The 14,126-nt window shown below is 46.2% G+C and overlaps 1 protein-coding gene and 1 non-coding gene across 2 annotated transcripts in view; both read left to right on the plus strand.

Moving 5' to 3' along the window:
- Positions 1-3,275: 3,275 nt before the first annotated feature.
- On the plus strand, positions 3,276-3,348 carry TRNAR-CCU (transfer RNA arginine (anticodon CCU)). The gene has a single exon. It is a non-coding gene; the product is annotated as a tRNA-Arg (tRNA).
- Positions 3,349-7,711: 4,363 nt separating this feature from the next.
- The window catches only part of SLC15A4 (solute carrier family 15 member 4), a 29,024-nt gene continuing 22,609 nt past the window's right edge, over positions 7,712-14,126 (plus strand). Inside the window, exon 1 of the mRNA XM_068990030.1 lies at positions 7,712-8,236. Within this exon, the coding sequence (XP_068846131.1) occupies positions 7,712-8,236 (525 nt within the window). The remainder of the gene's footprint in view (positions 8,237-14,126) is intronic.

Below are 14,126 nucleotides of genomic sequence, written 5' to 3' on the forward strand. Positions count from 1 at the left end.
TTTCTCTCTGTGTATGTATTGCTTGTATTAACTGGCACTTTTTCAACTGCAAATAAAGAAAGTCACGCTTGCTTAATCAAAATGAGAATTTATGGACTCAAAATCGAAATGTCTGGGGTGGGAGGCAAGGGAGTCAGGGTCAGAACTAAGACCTAGAAAATGCCACGCTGAAACAAGGGCTTTCTCTCTTCATTTCAGCCTGCTTCTGGGTTGCTTCATCCTTAGGTTTTATGAGATGGTCCCCAGCAACTCCAGGCTTATATCCTTAAAATTCCAAATCCAGGAGAAAGGGGAATGTTTCTTCCTGGTTACTCCAGAATAAGTCATGGGGTTAGCTCTGATTAAACTGACTTGGGTCACATGTCTATCTTTGATCCAATCACTGTAGAGCAATAGATGAACTACTGTTGATTGGATGGGCATAGGTCACACGACCACTTCTGATCACTCTCTGCCAGTCCTACTGGAACTGCAGGGAGCATGGATGACCCTAGAAAATCCAGGGACTGTTGCCAGAGCAGGAACAGAGGCTGGTGAAGCCCAAAGGACAGCTCTCTTCAATAATGCCTGGACATTCACTTTGCCAGTTTTATTTACTGGATGCTTATTCAATACATTTCATAGGATTCCAAAGAACTCTGTGTAATAGGACAATAACTTTGTCATATGTATTTCAAAAATTTTTTTTCAGTTTGCTGTCAACTGCAATTTTTTTTTTCTACAAGTATGTTTTAAATCTTTTTGGAGTCAAATCAATTAACTTTTCCTTTATGGTTTTAGCCTTAGGCTTAGAAAAGCTTTCCCCACCCTGAGATTTTATATTTGCCCATATTTTCCCTTAACGCTTTTATCTTTTCAATTTGTCCATGATACTATTTTGTCTATCTAGAATTTATGTCAGTACAATATGTGAAGCCTATTTCCCACACATGTTTATTCTCTGCTGACAAAATTTACTGAATAATCTATTATTTTCCCCATGGATTGGAAATGCCTTTAATTTTCACATGCTGAGTTACTTTATGTATTAATACGTGCTTCAATTTTTGTCCTTTGGATTCATCTCCATTTATCTTTCCTGTAAGGCCTAATTAAAAAAATAAATACACTTATAACTAGCAATTATTTTACAACTGCAACATAAATTAAGGTATTTATAAGAAACGTTTTAAAGTGGGAGTGCAAAGAGAATGGCTAGGCGTGGTCCGCATCTGTTATGTGTTCACATCTGTTACTTCTTCAAATAGGAGGAAACAGAAGTTCATTTTCTTTCACTTACTCTCTCACTCCATCTTCTACCTCCCCCTTTCTATTGGTGAATGTCTGACTTTTGCAGATGTCCCACAGGTTTTTAAAAGCCAGGAGGGAAAAAACCCAAGAAGCAGAGGTTGCTACTCCAAAGGTCCAACATAGCGAGTGTTTCGAAAAAGTCAAATCAAAACCCATCTTCGTGGTCACACACTCTCACATCCTCTGTAAAAATAAAATACAGGTCATTCTGAGAGCTGAGTTAATTCCCACCAAGGCAGGTTTGGGTAGCTTTGGTTGGGCTTCAGAAAATAAGACTTGATTCCACTCTGTTGGCTGACTCTGTTTTCAGTCCTGTTTTCTGCTTCTACCTAGACTATCTGCAGCCAGATAGAACTGTTGCAATAGGGATTCCCTGTAATAAAGAGAACTTCTGATAGCTCTCCATGGAGTGTTGGAAGACCAATGACATGACCTGTGAGTCTAATAAAGCTAATGATGCACGAAAGATGAGCTGTGCCTGAGTTCCTCTGTAGGGAACTGGGAAACCAGAAAAGCAGAAGGATCGGCCGTGGGTGCTGACACTGAGCTGTTGTGACATGCAGGCAAGGTGCTCGGCAATCTGTTGAACAAATGAGTGATGTACGGACGTGCAGAAAGTCCATGATGACTATTTGTAAACCAGCACTTTGAGGAAGCTGAAACTAAGTAAGTACATGCCACTGTCTGGTCGCAAGGGGTGAGCCACACAGATGTGAAACAAGAAGCAGAAATGTCATGAAAAAGAGTCAGAGAGATTGGGCAGCCCCTGAAATGTCCTCAGCCTCTGGTGGTTTCTGAACACCTCCCTTTTGAGAGAATCTTCTCTGAGCTCTGCATTGAGCAAGGCACAGGGGGCAGGGTGGTGGTGGAGAAAACAGGGCATTTGTGTTTTGAGCAACAGGGCATTTCCAAAGTCAATCTATACTACAAGTGTCCTTGTAGTAAGATCCTCTTTCCCAGAGGGCCCTGGAGGGGGAGAAGCTGCCCAAAGAACTTAATAATAAGGTGATGTCACCTATCCCTGGATGCTTGCCGCATGAGTTTGGTCCTTTACATATTTATTTGTTTTAGGTGCAGGGGAGAGACTTATACAATTATTTTCAGGAAGAGGGCATGGATCATATATGTACCCAACAAAGAGGTGAGAGTCAATGTATATCAACCCTTTAGCTATACAATCATTGTGGGCTTAGTATGCAGTCTGCAAAGTCACTGATTACAGGGACCAGTTGGAAAATTCTAAGAGCGAATTGGACCATGTGTTGGGGGGAAGGGGTAGGAAATCAGGCTGCTTTCCCTTATTCTATTTTTTATTTTCCCATTTTAAAAATTTTTATTATTACTTTAATTGGAGCACAATTGCTTTACAATGTTGTATTAGTTTCTGCTTTACACCAGTGTGAATCTATTTATTTCTTTGGCTGCACGGTCTTTGTTGCAGTGTGCAGGATCTTTAGTTGTGGCATACAGACTCTTAGTTGCAGCATGCGAGGGTCTACTTCCCTGAGCAGGGATAGAACCCAGGCACCCTGCATTGGGAGCACAGAGTCTTAGCCACTGAATCACCAGGGAAATCCCAGTTTTCCCATGTTCTGATCGAATCACAACAGGTGGTTTTGGGTCATACTAACATAAAGTCCAGCAGAGTGGCTTAAACAATGTCAGATTTACTATCTTTTGTTTCTTTTGCTATGTGACATCTCCCTGATTCATCACTGCACCATCCACAAAGCTGGCCCATCCTACACTGATTTATCACGTGATTGTGAAACAGCCATCCCTGGCAACTAGGTCTATGGGCATTCTCATTCACGCCCTGTCTGGAAGAGTGTATTTCTCTTGCAGTTATTGAGTAAGAGTCCTTTCCTTTAGCCTGACTGGGCCCATCTATGTCACTTGTCTTCTCCTGGGCCCTGGTGGAAATTCACATCCTGAATGGCTACAGTCTGGGTTTCTGAAAGCTGTGAAGAAGCATCAGAAGGACTTCCCTGGTGGTCCAGTGGTTAAGACTCTGTGCTCCTAACACAGGGGCCACTGGTTCGATTCCTGGTCGGGGAACTAAGATCCCACATGCCATACAGTGAAGACAAAAAATAAGTAATAGAAAATAAAAACTAAATTTAAAAAGGAAGAAGCATCAGAGATCTAGCACTGGTACAGACTAGTCAGATCCAGAAACAAACATGAAGTTAGTTTCTCCTGAACTACATGGGTAGTTGAAGGAGAGCAGGGTGGGGTTAGGATTGTTTGGAAGGAGAAAGAGGGTGTGGACATTGGTAACAAGTAATCAACCATGCCTGTTGCACATTCACATAGAGCAGCAGAACTTCCTGTAGCTGTGGCGTGATCCCGACTGTGCTGTGCACAATGGCAGCCACCCATCACCTGGGGCCACTGCGCACCTGAAATGTGGCTGGTGTGACTGAGAAACAGAATTTTTCATTTTATTCAATTTGAACTAGTTTCAGTTGGACAGCAGTCAGTGTAGACATGGGAACAATTTCTCTACTGTGAAAAAAATAAGACGACAGAGAGTTGGGATGACATGTGTGAGCTAGACAGTGTGTGCTCCATCTAAAGACTGGGTGGTTACCTGGAGTCACAGATGGTGGCTATGGGAAAATGCAGGCATGTTTCATTTTCTTATGCTACCTAACAAACCTCCACAGAACTTAGTGGTTTAAAGTAACAGCTATTTAGGGACCTCCCTGGTGGTCCAGATTTCCCTCATAGCTCAGTTGGTAAAGAATCTGCCTTCAATGCAGGAAACCTCGGTTTGATTCCTGGATTGGGAAGATCTGTGGAAGAAGGGATAGGCTACCCACTAGAGTATTCTTGGGCTTCCCTCGTGGCTCAGCTGATAAAGAATCTGCCTGCAATGTGGGAGACCTGGGTTCGATCCCTAGGTTGGGAAGATCCCCTGTAGAAGGGAAAGGCTACCCTCTCCAGTATTCTGGCTTGGAGAATTCCGTGGACTGTATAGAGTTGGACATGACTGAGCGACTTTCACTTTCTGGTTGTCCAGTGGTTAAGACTTCCCTGTTGGGAACTGCTGGTTCAGTCCCTGGCTGGGGAACTAAGATCTCCCGTGCTACACAGACAAAACGATTAAAAAAATAAATAATAACAACTATTCAATCCATTCATTTTTCTGTGATCTGGGTGGAGGTTCAGTGGGGCAGTTTTTCCTGTTGCTCTTGGTGGTGGTTACTTATGTGTCTTCTTTCAGCAGGAAGGCCTGCTGGAAGGCTGGGGTGCTGGGACCCCTTCTCCATGGAGTTGCAGAATCTTTCCCAATACATGGTCTCTCCAGCAAGGTAGCTTGGTCCAGGACTCCCAAGGCACAAAAGTGGAAGCTGCCAGAACTTCTCAAGGTTTACCCTGAGACCTAGCTCAGGGATACTTCTGCCACAGTTTCTTCACCAAGGGCAGGTCACAGACAGCCCTCTGGCACTGTGGCCTGCAAAGAATATGTAAAGTCACAAATACCAGCATCGTAGTTCAAGTAGGGGGTTGGGGGAGTGGTCACTCGTGTCACAGGCAGCCACAAGTCCCAATGTTGCCAGGGCTTCCGCCTGCTTTTTCAAGAGCAGCAGGGCATCTAACTTTACATGTGAAACCTCCCAGTGTTTAGCTGTTGGCTCACTTTTTTTGGCAATGGCTGTATTGAAATGCAATTCACATACCATCTGGTTCATTAATTTAACATGTACAATTCAATGGTTTTTAGTATATTCACAGAGTTCTGCAACTATCATCATGATTTCAGAATATTTCACTACCGCAAAACGAAATGCACAGGCTTTACCAGTCACCCCTCAATCTTTCCATCCCCCCAGCACCTGGGTATCACACACTAGCTTAAGTTCTGTCCCTATAGATTTGCCTATTTTGGACATTTCAAAGAAACTGAATCTTGCATTATGTGGTTTTGACTCACTTCTTTTAAACACCACAATCAAAGGAAAACATTCCTGTCCACTGAATATATTTTGCAGCCTCTGGGTACAGACATTGGGGTGCATGGCATACCTCCCGAGGACCAGGTACAAGTGCTCACCAGTCCTAGGTGCACATCCTGAATTCTATAACTGCCTTCCTCTCCCCTCCCCCCACCCCACTGTCCCCCATTTTGCCTGGCTTTATCCTTCTTAAATGAGACAATCTAATTGGGTTAGTTGGCTGTCATTCAAAATGGCACATCTGTTTTGGGCAGAGCTCCATTACTAAGTCACCATGTGATTCCACTTGAGGAGCTTTATTTTCATTCCATGTTTAATGCTAATATTATTCTGTGCTTTGTCTGAGTGTATCATGCTGTCAGTCTTTAAAAAAGAGACTCATAGTTTTTGACTTATCTACAAGCTGGAGGGTGGAAGAAGCACTGGACTAGGAATTAGTTTTGGAGCCTTTTACTCAAGTCTAAATTCTAATGCCTACTAGATGTAGGATTCGGGACAGGAATCTCGAGGGGGTTGCTTTTTCCACTAGCAAAATTTGGATACTAATATATGCTGCAGAACATCACAAGAGTCTTAAAAAAAAAAAAAGAATAGGTGAACATAACAAGTTCTTCCAACACCATTTACAATTCAACAAATAGTCATTCATTTATTCATTTAATTCCACACATATCTATCGCTGGCAGGTACTGTCCTAGATTGTAGGAATATAGTAGCAGAAAAAACAAAATCTTAGCACTCTGAGCTTTAAGGACAGCTACTAAACATCTTCACAAAACAAATAAGCATAAATTATCATGGGTGGTGTGTAAGAAAATTGTATCCTGTCTTCTAATGACATATAAAAGGGGGATCTGTTCAAATCTGGGAAGATCAGGAAAGGACACTGGAGCTGACAGCTTAAAATTAGCACTAATGGATGTGGTGGGAAAAGTCCTATGGTGGCATTCAGTTATCTCTCATTAAATATTTATCTACTGCCCGCTGTGTGCCAGCACCTTGCTCTGCTACAGTCAAGATGTCAGACATTTTGAAAAATAAAAAGTTAATACATGCTGCTTCAAACCTTTTAGGAAGGACTACTTACCCAGATGACCTACCAGCAAGCCCACAGTTTAAAATCCCATGGGAGGAGCCTGGTAGGCTGCAGTCTATGGGGTCGCTGAGAGTCAGACACGACTGAGCGGCTTCACTTTCACTTTTCACTTTCATGCATTGGAGAAGGAAATGGCAACCCACTCGTGTTCTTGCCTGGAGAATCCCAGAGATGGGGGAGCCTGGTGGGCTGCCGTCTATGGGGTCGCACAGAGTCGGACACGACTGAAGCGACTTAGCAGCAGCAGCAGCAGCAGCAGAAGCAGCTGGATTTAAGGATGGATGAAGAAGAGGATGTGGTCTTGCTCGAACTGAATCATTGTAGCCCTGTTTCCCAGTTTCTGAAGCATGCTGAGGACTGTTTCTGCAGGACCCTCTTCAGTTGCACCACTGGTGCAGTATCCCACGCAGTACCCGTGGCACTGTGACAGTGTCTCACATAGGTGCCCGGCGGTGGGGTGGGGAGGATGGGAGCGGGGGTGAAGCACGGTGATGAAAAAGACACACAAGAACCCTGCCGCCATAGAGTTCATAATTGTGGGGGCCACGTACAAACTGCGGACAAAGGAATAAGCATAAAAACATGGCGGAGAGTATGTGGAAACTAAAACAGGTTAATAGGATGGGCGTGGAATCCACTTTAGATGGACTGGTCAGGAAATGTTTACAAGGAGTCACCACTCCAGTTGAGGGCTGAAGGAAAACAGAATGCTAGCCATGTGACAAGGAAATCGGCTCTGAGCTCGTTTTCAGGCAGCGGCTCTCAGTGCCGACTACTTTGCACTCATGGCTCGTTTGGGAACATCTGGAGACAGTTTTGATTGTCACAACTGGAGAACAGAGTGCAACGGGCATTTAATGGAGACTAGAGGCCAGGGATGCCATTTCTCATCCTACAATGCACAGGACAACAGCCAAAAGAACTATCTGCTCCCAGAGACAAGAGAGACAACATTCCAGGGCCAGGAAGCCGGCGCGGGTGCAGGGGCCAGCCTGAGGGCAAGGAACACTGTTAACACTATTAACACTGGCCTGGAGGGCAAGGAAGGCTGAGATCACTGCAAGAAATCTGGGAACCTCCGAGCGAGTGACTCTGATTTTTACTTTTAAAACCCTCTCTGGAGTCACGCCCCCACCCTCCCGCACTGCAGCTGACGGAAGCCGGGCCACCTCCCGGGCAGACTTCCGGGGCGCGACCGGAAGTCCAGGCGGCCTTCGCGGCGGGCTCGCCCTATGGGGACGGTCGTGGGGCGGGGCGAAGAGGCTGGCGGGACAAGTCTCGCGAGAAGGGCGGCGGCGAAGGCGGCTGCAGAGCAAGACAGAATCCGGCAGAGCGGCCCGGCGGGCGGCGCGCGAGTGGGCGCATGGAGGGCGCTGGGGACGAGCGGGCGCCGCTGCTGGGCGCGCGGCGGACGGCGTTCGCGGGCCGGCGCGCAGCGTGCGCGGCCGTGCTGCTGACGGAGCTGCTGGAGCGCGCCGCCTTCTACGGCGTCACGGCCAACCTGGTGCTGTTCCTCAACGGCACGGCGTTCGGCTGGGAGGGCGCGGAGGCCAGCCAGGCGCTGCTGCTCTTCATGGGCCTCACCTACTTGGTGTCGCCGTTCGGGGGCTGGCTCGCCGATGCGCGGCTTGGCCGGGCGCGGGCCATCCTACTCAGCCTGGCGCTCTACTTGCTCGGCATGCTGGCCTTCCCGCTGCTGGCCGCGCCCGCTACACGCTCGGCGCTCTGCGGGGCCCCCGGCCCTACGAACGTCCGCAATTGCTCGGCGCCGCCGTGCACCGACGCACCCGCTCGCTACTGCGCGCCCGCAGTGCTTTCCGCGCTCGCGCTAGTGGGCCTGGGCGTGGGCGCGGTCAAGGCCAACATCACGCCCTTTGGCGCAGACCAGGTGAGGGGTCCGCAGGTGCGAGGTGAGGGGGCGGGATTGGTCGTGGACCCGGTAACCCAGGTTACCACCCGGGCTGCCTGCGGTGGGCGCTAGCGAGCGGAGCTGCAAACTCGGGGGACCTCCTTCCAACCGAGGGGCCTTTGGAGTTGAGTCCCGGGGGCGGGGACAGAGGCGTTTCTGTACTGGGCATCCGCAAGTGCAGATTGGGGCCAGAAGAGAGGGCTGCTCTGGTTGTCATAGCAGCTGCAGTAGCTGTCGTTTTGCAGCACGGAACACTTCAGTACACGTATTGTGTACAACACCTACAACACGTACACGTATTGTACGCCTTGAACTTACAGAAGGTTGTCGACAAGTATGTCTCAAACAGAAAAGAAATGGAAACAGAGATGGCAGGTAGGGCTTCGTGATGTGACGCTTTGTAAAGAGTTTGAGGTCTGTTTTGAATACAGTAGGAAGCCTTTTATGGGGTTGAGCCGAGGGTAATGTGATCTGATTTAGTTTCAAAAATATTCAGTCTCTGTAGGGCAGGGGCCTGGCAGCTGTGGCCTGCCAGCCAAATCTGGTCTACTTCCTGTTTTTGGAGAGCCCGCAACTTTCTTAAGAATGATTCTTAGGTGCTTTTTTTTTTTTTTTTGTCTTTGAAAAAAAGAAAGTTTGTGTGTGTGTGTGTAACAAATGAAACTGACGGGAAACTCAAATTTTAGCCTCCATAAATAAAGTTTTATTGGACCACAGACCTGCACCTACCTGGTCGCCTATCATCCATGCTGGGACTGCTTTCACAATAGGATAGCAGAATCAAGTAGTTGTGACAGACTGAATGTTACTTAAAATGTAAGCTGTTTACACCCTGCCCCCTCACAGAAAAAGTTTGCAGTCTGGTATAGATAGCATGTTGAAAAGCAGAGACATTACTTTGCCAACAAAGGTCCGTCTAGTCAAGGCTTTGGTTTTTCCAGTGGTCATGTGTGGATGTGAGAGTTCGACTGTGAAGAAAGCTGAGCGTGGAAGAATTGATGCTTTTGAACTGTGGTGTTGGAGAAGACTCTTGAGACTCCCTTGGACTGCAAGGAGATCCAACCAGTCCATTCTGAAGGAGATCACCCCTGGGATTTCCTTGGAAGGAATGATGCTAAAGCTGAAACTCCAGTACTTTGGCCACCTCATGTGAAGCGTTGACTCATTGGAAAAGACTTTGATGCTGGGAGGGATTGGGGGCAGGAGGAGAAGGGGACGACCGAGGATGAGACGGCTGGATGGCATCACTGACTCATGAACGTGAGTCTGAGTGGACTCCAGGAGTTGGTGATGGACAGGGAGGCCTGGTGTGCTGCAATTCATGGGGTCACAAAGAGTCGGACACGACTGAGCGACTGAACTGAACTGATAGAGCCTCAGTTGTATGGAAAGTGCTGACACCAGGCAGATCAGGTAGGAGTCTGTTGCACTGGCCAGGTGAGAAATTAGAGATTTGCAGTAGGACAGGGGCAATGGACAAGGGATGAAGTGGTGGATTTAGGATGTTACGAAGGTGATGGTTGTTGGTTAGTGGCTAAGTCGTGTGTGTCTCTTTTGCAACCCCCCATGGGCTGTAGCCCGCCTGGCTTCCTCTGTCCATGGGATTCTCCAGGCAAGAATACTGGGGCGGGTAGCCATTCCCTTCCCCAGGAAATCTTCCCAACCCAGGGATCGAACCCAGGTCTCCTGCCTTGCATGCAGAGAGGGTGCCAGAATTGCTGGCTCATCTTATGCAGCAGCGAAGGCAACTCCTAGGTTTCTGGGCCAAGTAGCAATGTGATTGCCAGCATTTCCAGAGAGCCTACTGTGCGTCAGGCCCTGTGCTGAATACTTTCCCAGTTTATAGGACGCCTCTGCTGTTAACTGTGCCCATTTTGCAGATGAAGAAATGAAAACTCGAGAGGTTAAATCATTTGCCCAAAGTTACAGAGCTAGTATGTGACTGAGCCAGGATGCAAGAATGCATCCTTTGAATCTGAACATTAATCACACCTGTGAAAGGCTGTTATGGTAACGTGATTCCTTATAATGATGCTGGAGATAATAGTTGCCTAATGTCCTGAATTCTTAACCTCCTTCCTCTGCACCATGGAATGTGCTTTACATACCTGAACTCATTTGAATCTCTTATGAATCTAGACCTATTTTTAAAATGAGGAAATGGAAGCGCAAAAAGATGTATTTCTTTTGTTTTGTAGGCAGTGAGTGGCACACCATGGTTTATGTGCAGGTTTGATTTCTTAATGTATACTTTAGCTGAGATGGGCATTCTGTGATGGTTCTGCCAACTTTCAAGGCCCAGGACTGGGAGTTCTTCATCTTGTGTTTTTGGGTTTTTGTTTTTTTTTTTTTTAATTTAGTATTTTTTTGGCTATGGTGAGTCTTCATTGCAGTGCTCATGCGTTTTCTGGTCGCAGGGATTGGGGGCCATACTCTTCGTCGTCCACGCTTCTCACTGTGGTGGCTTCTCTTATCGCAGAGCACGCGCTCTAGGGCGCGGTAGTAGTTGTGGTGCTCAGGCTTCAGTAGTTGCATTAGCAGGCAGATCGATAACCACTGGACCACCAGGGCAGTCGCTCCATCTCTAAAGAGCAGGCCACAGGACTACAGCGCGTGCTGAGCGTGTAGGTTATGCCCCACTGTACTGAGTGCTCTTCCTACACTCTTATATAAAACCCTGCAACAATTTATATCCCATAATTATCCTTATTTTACAATAAACAGAGGCTTAGCAGGTTTGACCAGCCCTGGTCCACTGCAAGTGAATGGGGAAGCTGGATTTGAACCCAGAAAGTCTGACTTAAAAATGACTGCTCTCCAGTAGATAATAGATAAGTGATCAATACTCCTTAAAAGAATGAGTGCTCCCATAGAAGTTCTGTAGAAGGCATGACAGAATTTGGACTCTTTTGATGTGTAATTAAATGTGGACATTAAAAAGAAATGTGCTGTTCTGCAAGAGAATTGACCCAATCTCTTCTAACCTGACACTGTCATGCAGAACAGATTCAGGGCTATCAAAGATTTGACCACCATACACAGCGCATGCTTTGCGATTGTAGCTCACCTTCTTTAAAAGTCATTTATCTGGATGACTGGGATAACTTGATTAGACCACATAGTAGATAAAGTTGCATTGATGTTAATTTTCTTAGATGATGGTTTGTGGTCTTGTAGAAGACAGCTTTATTTTTAGGAGATTCATGATGAAATCTTTAGGGTGAAATATGCTGCAACTTAATAGTTCAGCCAAAAGAGTATTTTGTATATGTACAGAAAAAGAACTAAGGATGTGTATGGTTTACTGTTCTTCCAACTTTTCTGTATGTTTAAAAATTTTTTAAACTTAAGAATCTGCCTGCCAAGCAGGAGACCCAGGTTTGAACCCTGGGTGGGAAGATTCCCTAGAGAAGGAAATAGCACCCCACTCCAGTATTCTTTGTGAGAAATCCTGTGGACAGAGGAACCTGGTGGGCTATGGTCCATGAGTTCGCAAGAGTCGGATACAACTTTGCCGCTAAACAGCAGCAGCAGCAGCAGCAGCAAGGAGATGGCCATCAACTGATGGATGGACATATGCGGGATAGGCTTCAACAGTAAAGAGAGATAAAGTACTTGCTTCAGTGTGGATGAACCTTGAAACCATCATGCCATTGAAAGATGCAAGGCACCAGCACCACATATCATAGGATTCTGTTTATATGAAATGTCCAGAATAGACATCCATAAAGATTTAAGAGATGAGTGGTTGCCGGGAGTCAGGAAATGGGGGAGGGGAGGCCACTGTGACCAGAACCAGGTTTCTTGCTGGTGTGATGAGAAGGTAGAATTGGAAAGCTGTGGTGGTTGGACATCTGTGAAGACTGAAAAACACTGAGTGGTACATTTCAAAAGGGTGAATTTTATAGTGAGAATTGAATCTCAGTGGAAACGAAAATGTTGGTACCCTTCAGCTGGAGTGCTTGCTCTGTGCCAGGTGCTGGCTGGTTGAAGGGGATTTCAGAAGTCTCCCCTCCCTCCCTCGCAGGTGTGGGGAGGTATGGCCAGGAGCCTGCCCTCTGGGCATGAGGCCTGTAATCTGTTCTTCAAGAGGAGCTAGTTTGGCATCTCCTGGCCTGAGTTTGAAGAAAATCTATTTGTATTTTTCAGGATTTCTTTTTTTTTTTTTTAAATCTTGGCCGTGCCCTGCAGCTTGCTGGATCTCACTTCTCTTACCAGAGATTGAACCTGGGCTACTGCACGCTGCTGAATCCTTACCACTAGACCACCAGGGAGCTCCCGGGAGTTTTTTTGTTTGATTGAAATATGATTGATTTACAATGTTGTGTTTCAGGTATACAGCAAAGTGATTTGGTTATACATTTATACATATCCTTTTTCTGTTTCTTCTCCACTATAGTCTATTACAAGGGATCGAACATAGTTCCCTGTGCTATACAGTAGGACCTTGTTGTTTATCTGTCTTATGTATAGTAGTGAGTATCTGTTAATCCCAAGTTCCTAATTTATGTCACCCCCAACTTTTCCCTGTGGTAGCCGTAAGATTGTTTCCTGTGTCTGTGAGTCTGTTTCTGTTTTATAAATAAATTCATTTATCCACATATAAGTGATATCACGTAGCATTTGTCTTTCTCTGCCTGACTGACTTCACTTAGTGTGATAATCTCCAGGTCCGTCCATGTAGCTGCACATGGCATTTTTTCATTCTTTTCTGTGGCTGAGTGGTGCGCAGAAGGTACCTTTTAGGCTTCTCTTATCACTTACGCCTTTGTGACACAGGGCTTCTGGGAAGCAGTCTGAGGGAGAGATGAATGGGGTCAGGCTATGCAGCTCTGAGAAGGAGGCCTTGGCTGGCTTTGGAATTAAGACTTACACCACAGAGTCCAGGGGCGATGCTGATCTGAATTCTGTCAGCCCCACCTTTCCCCCAGTGCTTAACCTTTCTCAGAGGTCACCATCATTCTTAAGGGATGAATCCTGTATTTGAAATAGCAGACTGAAAGAACTTATTTTACAACAAGAGCAAAGCTACATTTCACCTAGAGGAAAGAAAAGTTGCGCTCATGTGTGTTTAAAGGAATTTTTCCAAATCAGCCTACTGTTGGACTCACTGCACAGGATCCTGTTCTTGCAGCTGCTCTTTGAGTTGCAGCAGTGGTGTAGTGGTGTCTTTTGACCAGTCACATGATGGTCTTGTTTGCCCATGATCTGGTGGGGCGAGAGGCGAGGGTAGAGATGGTGATGTAATGTGACTGATGTGAATTGAGGGTGTCAGTCCAGGGCACGGAGGCATGTGATCTGCAGTTTACAAGGGCAGCTTCCCATTTGTTCCAGAAAATTACTGGTTATATGGTTATTTAGGGCTTTAGTAATAGGCTTAGGTTTTTAAAGTAATTTGGGTGCATTACACTTCGATGTTCAAATCAGTTGATTGCCAAGTTCACTGGGATGTGCACAGCGCCTCTATAGACGGTGGGGAGGGCCCTGATATATTTCAGTTAATGCAGAAGTTGTGTTAATTTTCAATATTCTGTTTACTGGCCCTCTTCCCTTTTAAGTTTGTCCCCCACCCTAATTACTTGTTTTCTTATCTTTAGTTACATTTTCTCTGTAGCCATTGGCCTGCTTACAATTTTTTCTTCCTCTGGTTTGTTCCCAGGAGATCACGAATATTTGAGTCCATTTTAGTGACATTGGAATGCATTATGGGGACCTCCTTGGTACTCCAGTGGTTAGGACTCGCCTCTACTGCAGGGGCATGGGTTCAACCCCTGGATGGGGAAATAAAAGTCCAGAAGTCACATGGCACAGCCTAAATAAACAAACAAATGCATTGTGTCCTCAGAGGGAGCTCTCTTTCTTAGAAACA

Source organism: Capricornis sumatraensis, chromosome 17 (genome assembly GCF_032405125.1).
Source record: "Capricornis sumatraensis isolate serow.1 chromosome 17, serow.2, whole genome shotgun sequence".
Taxonomy (NCBI): Eukaryota; Metazoa; Chordata; class Mammalia; order Artiodactyla; family Bovidae; genus Capricornis; species Capricornis sumatraensis.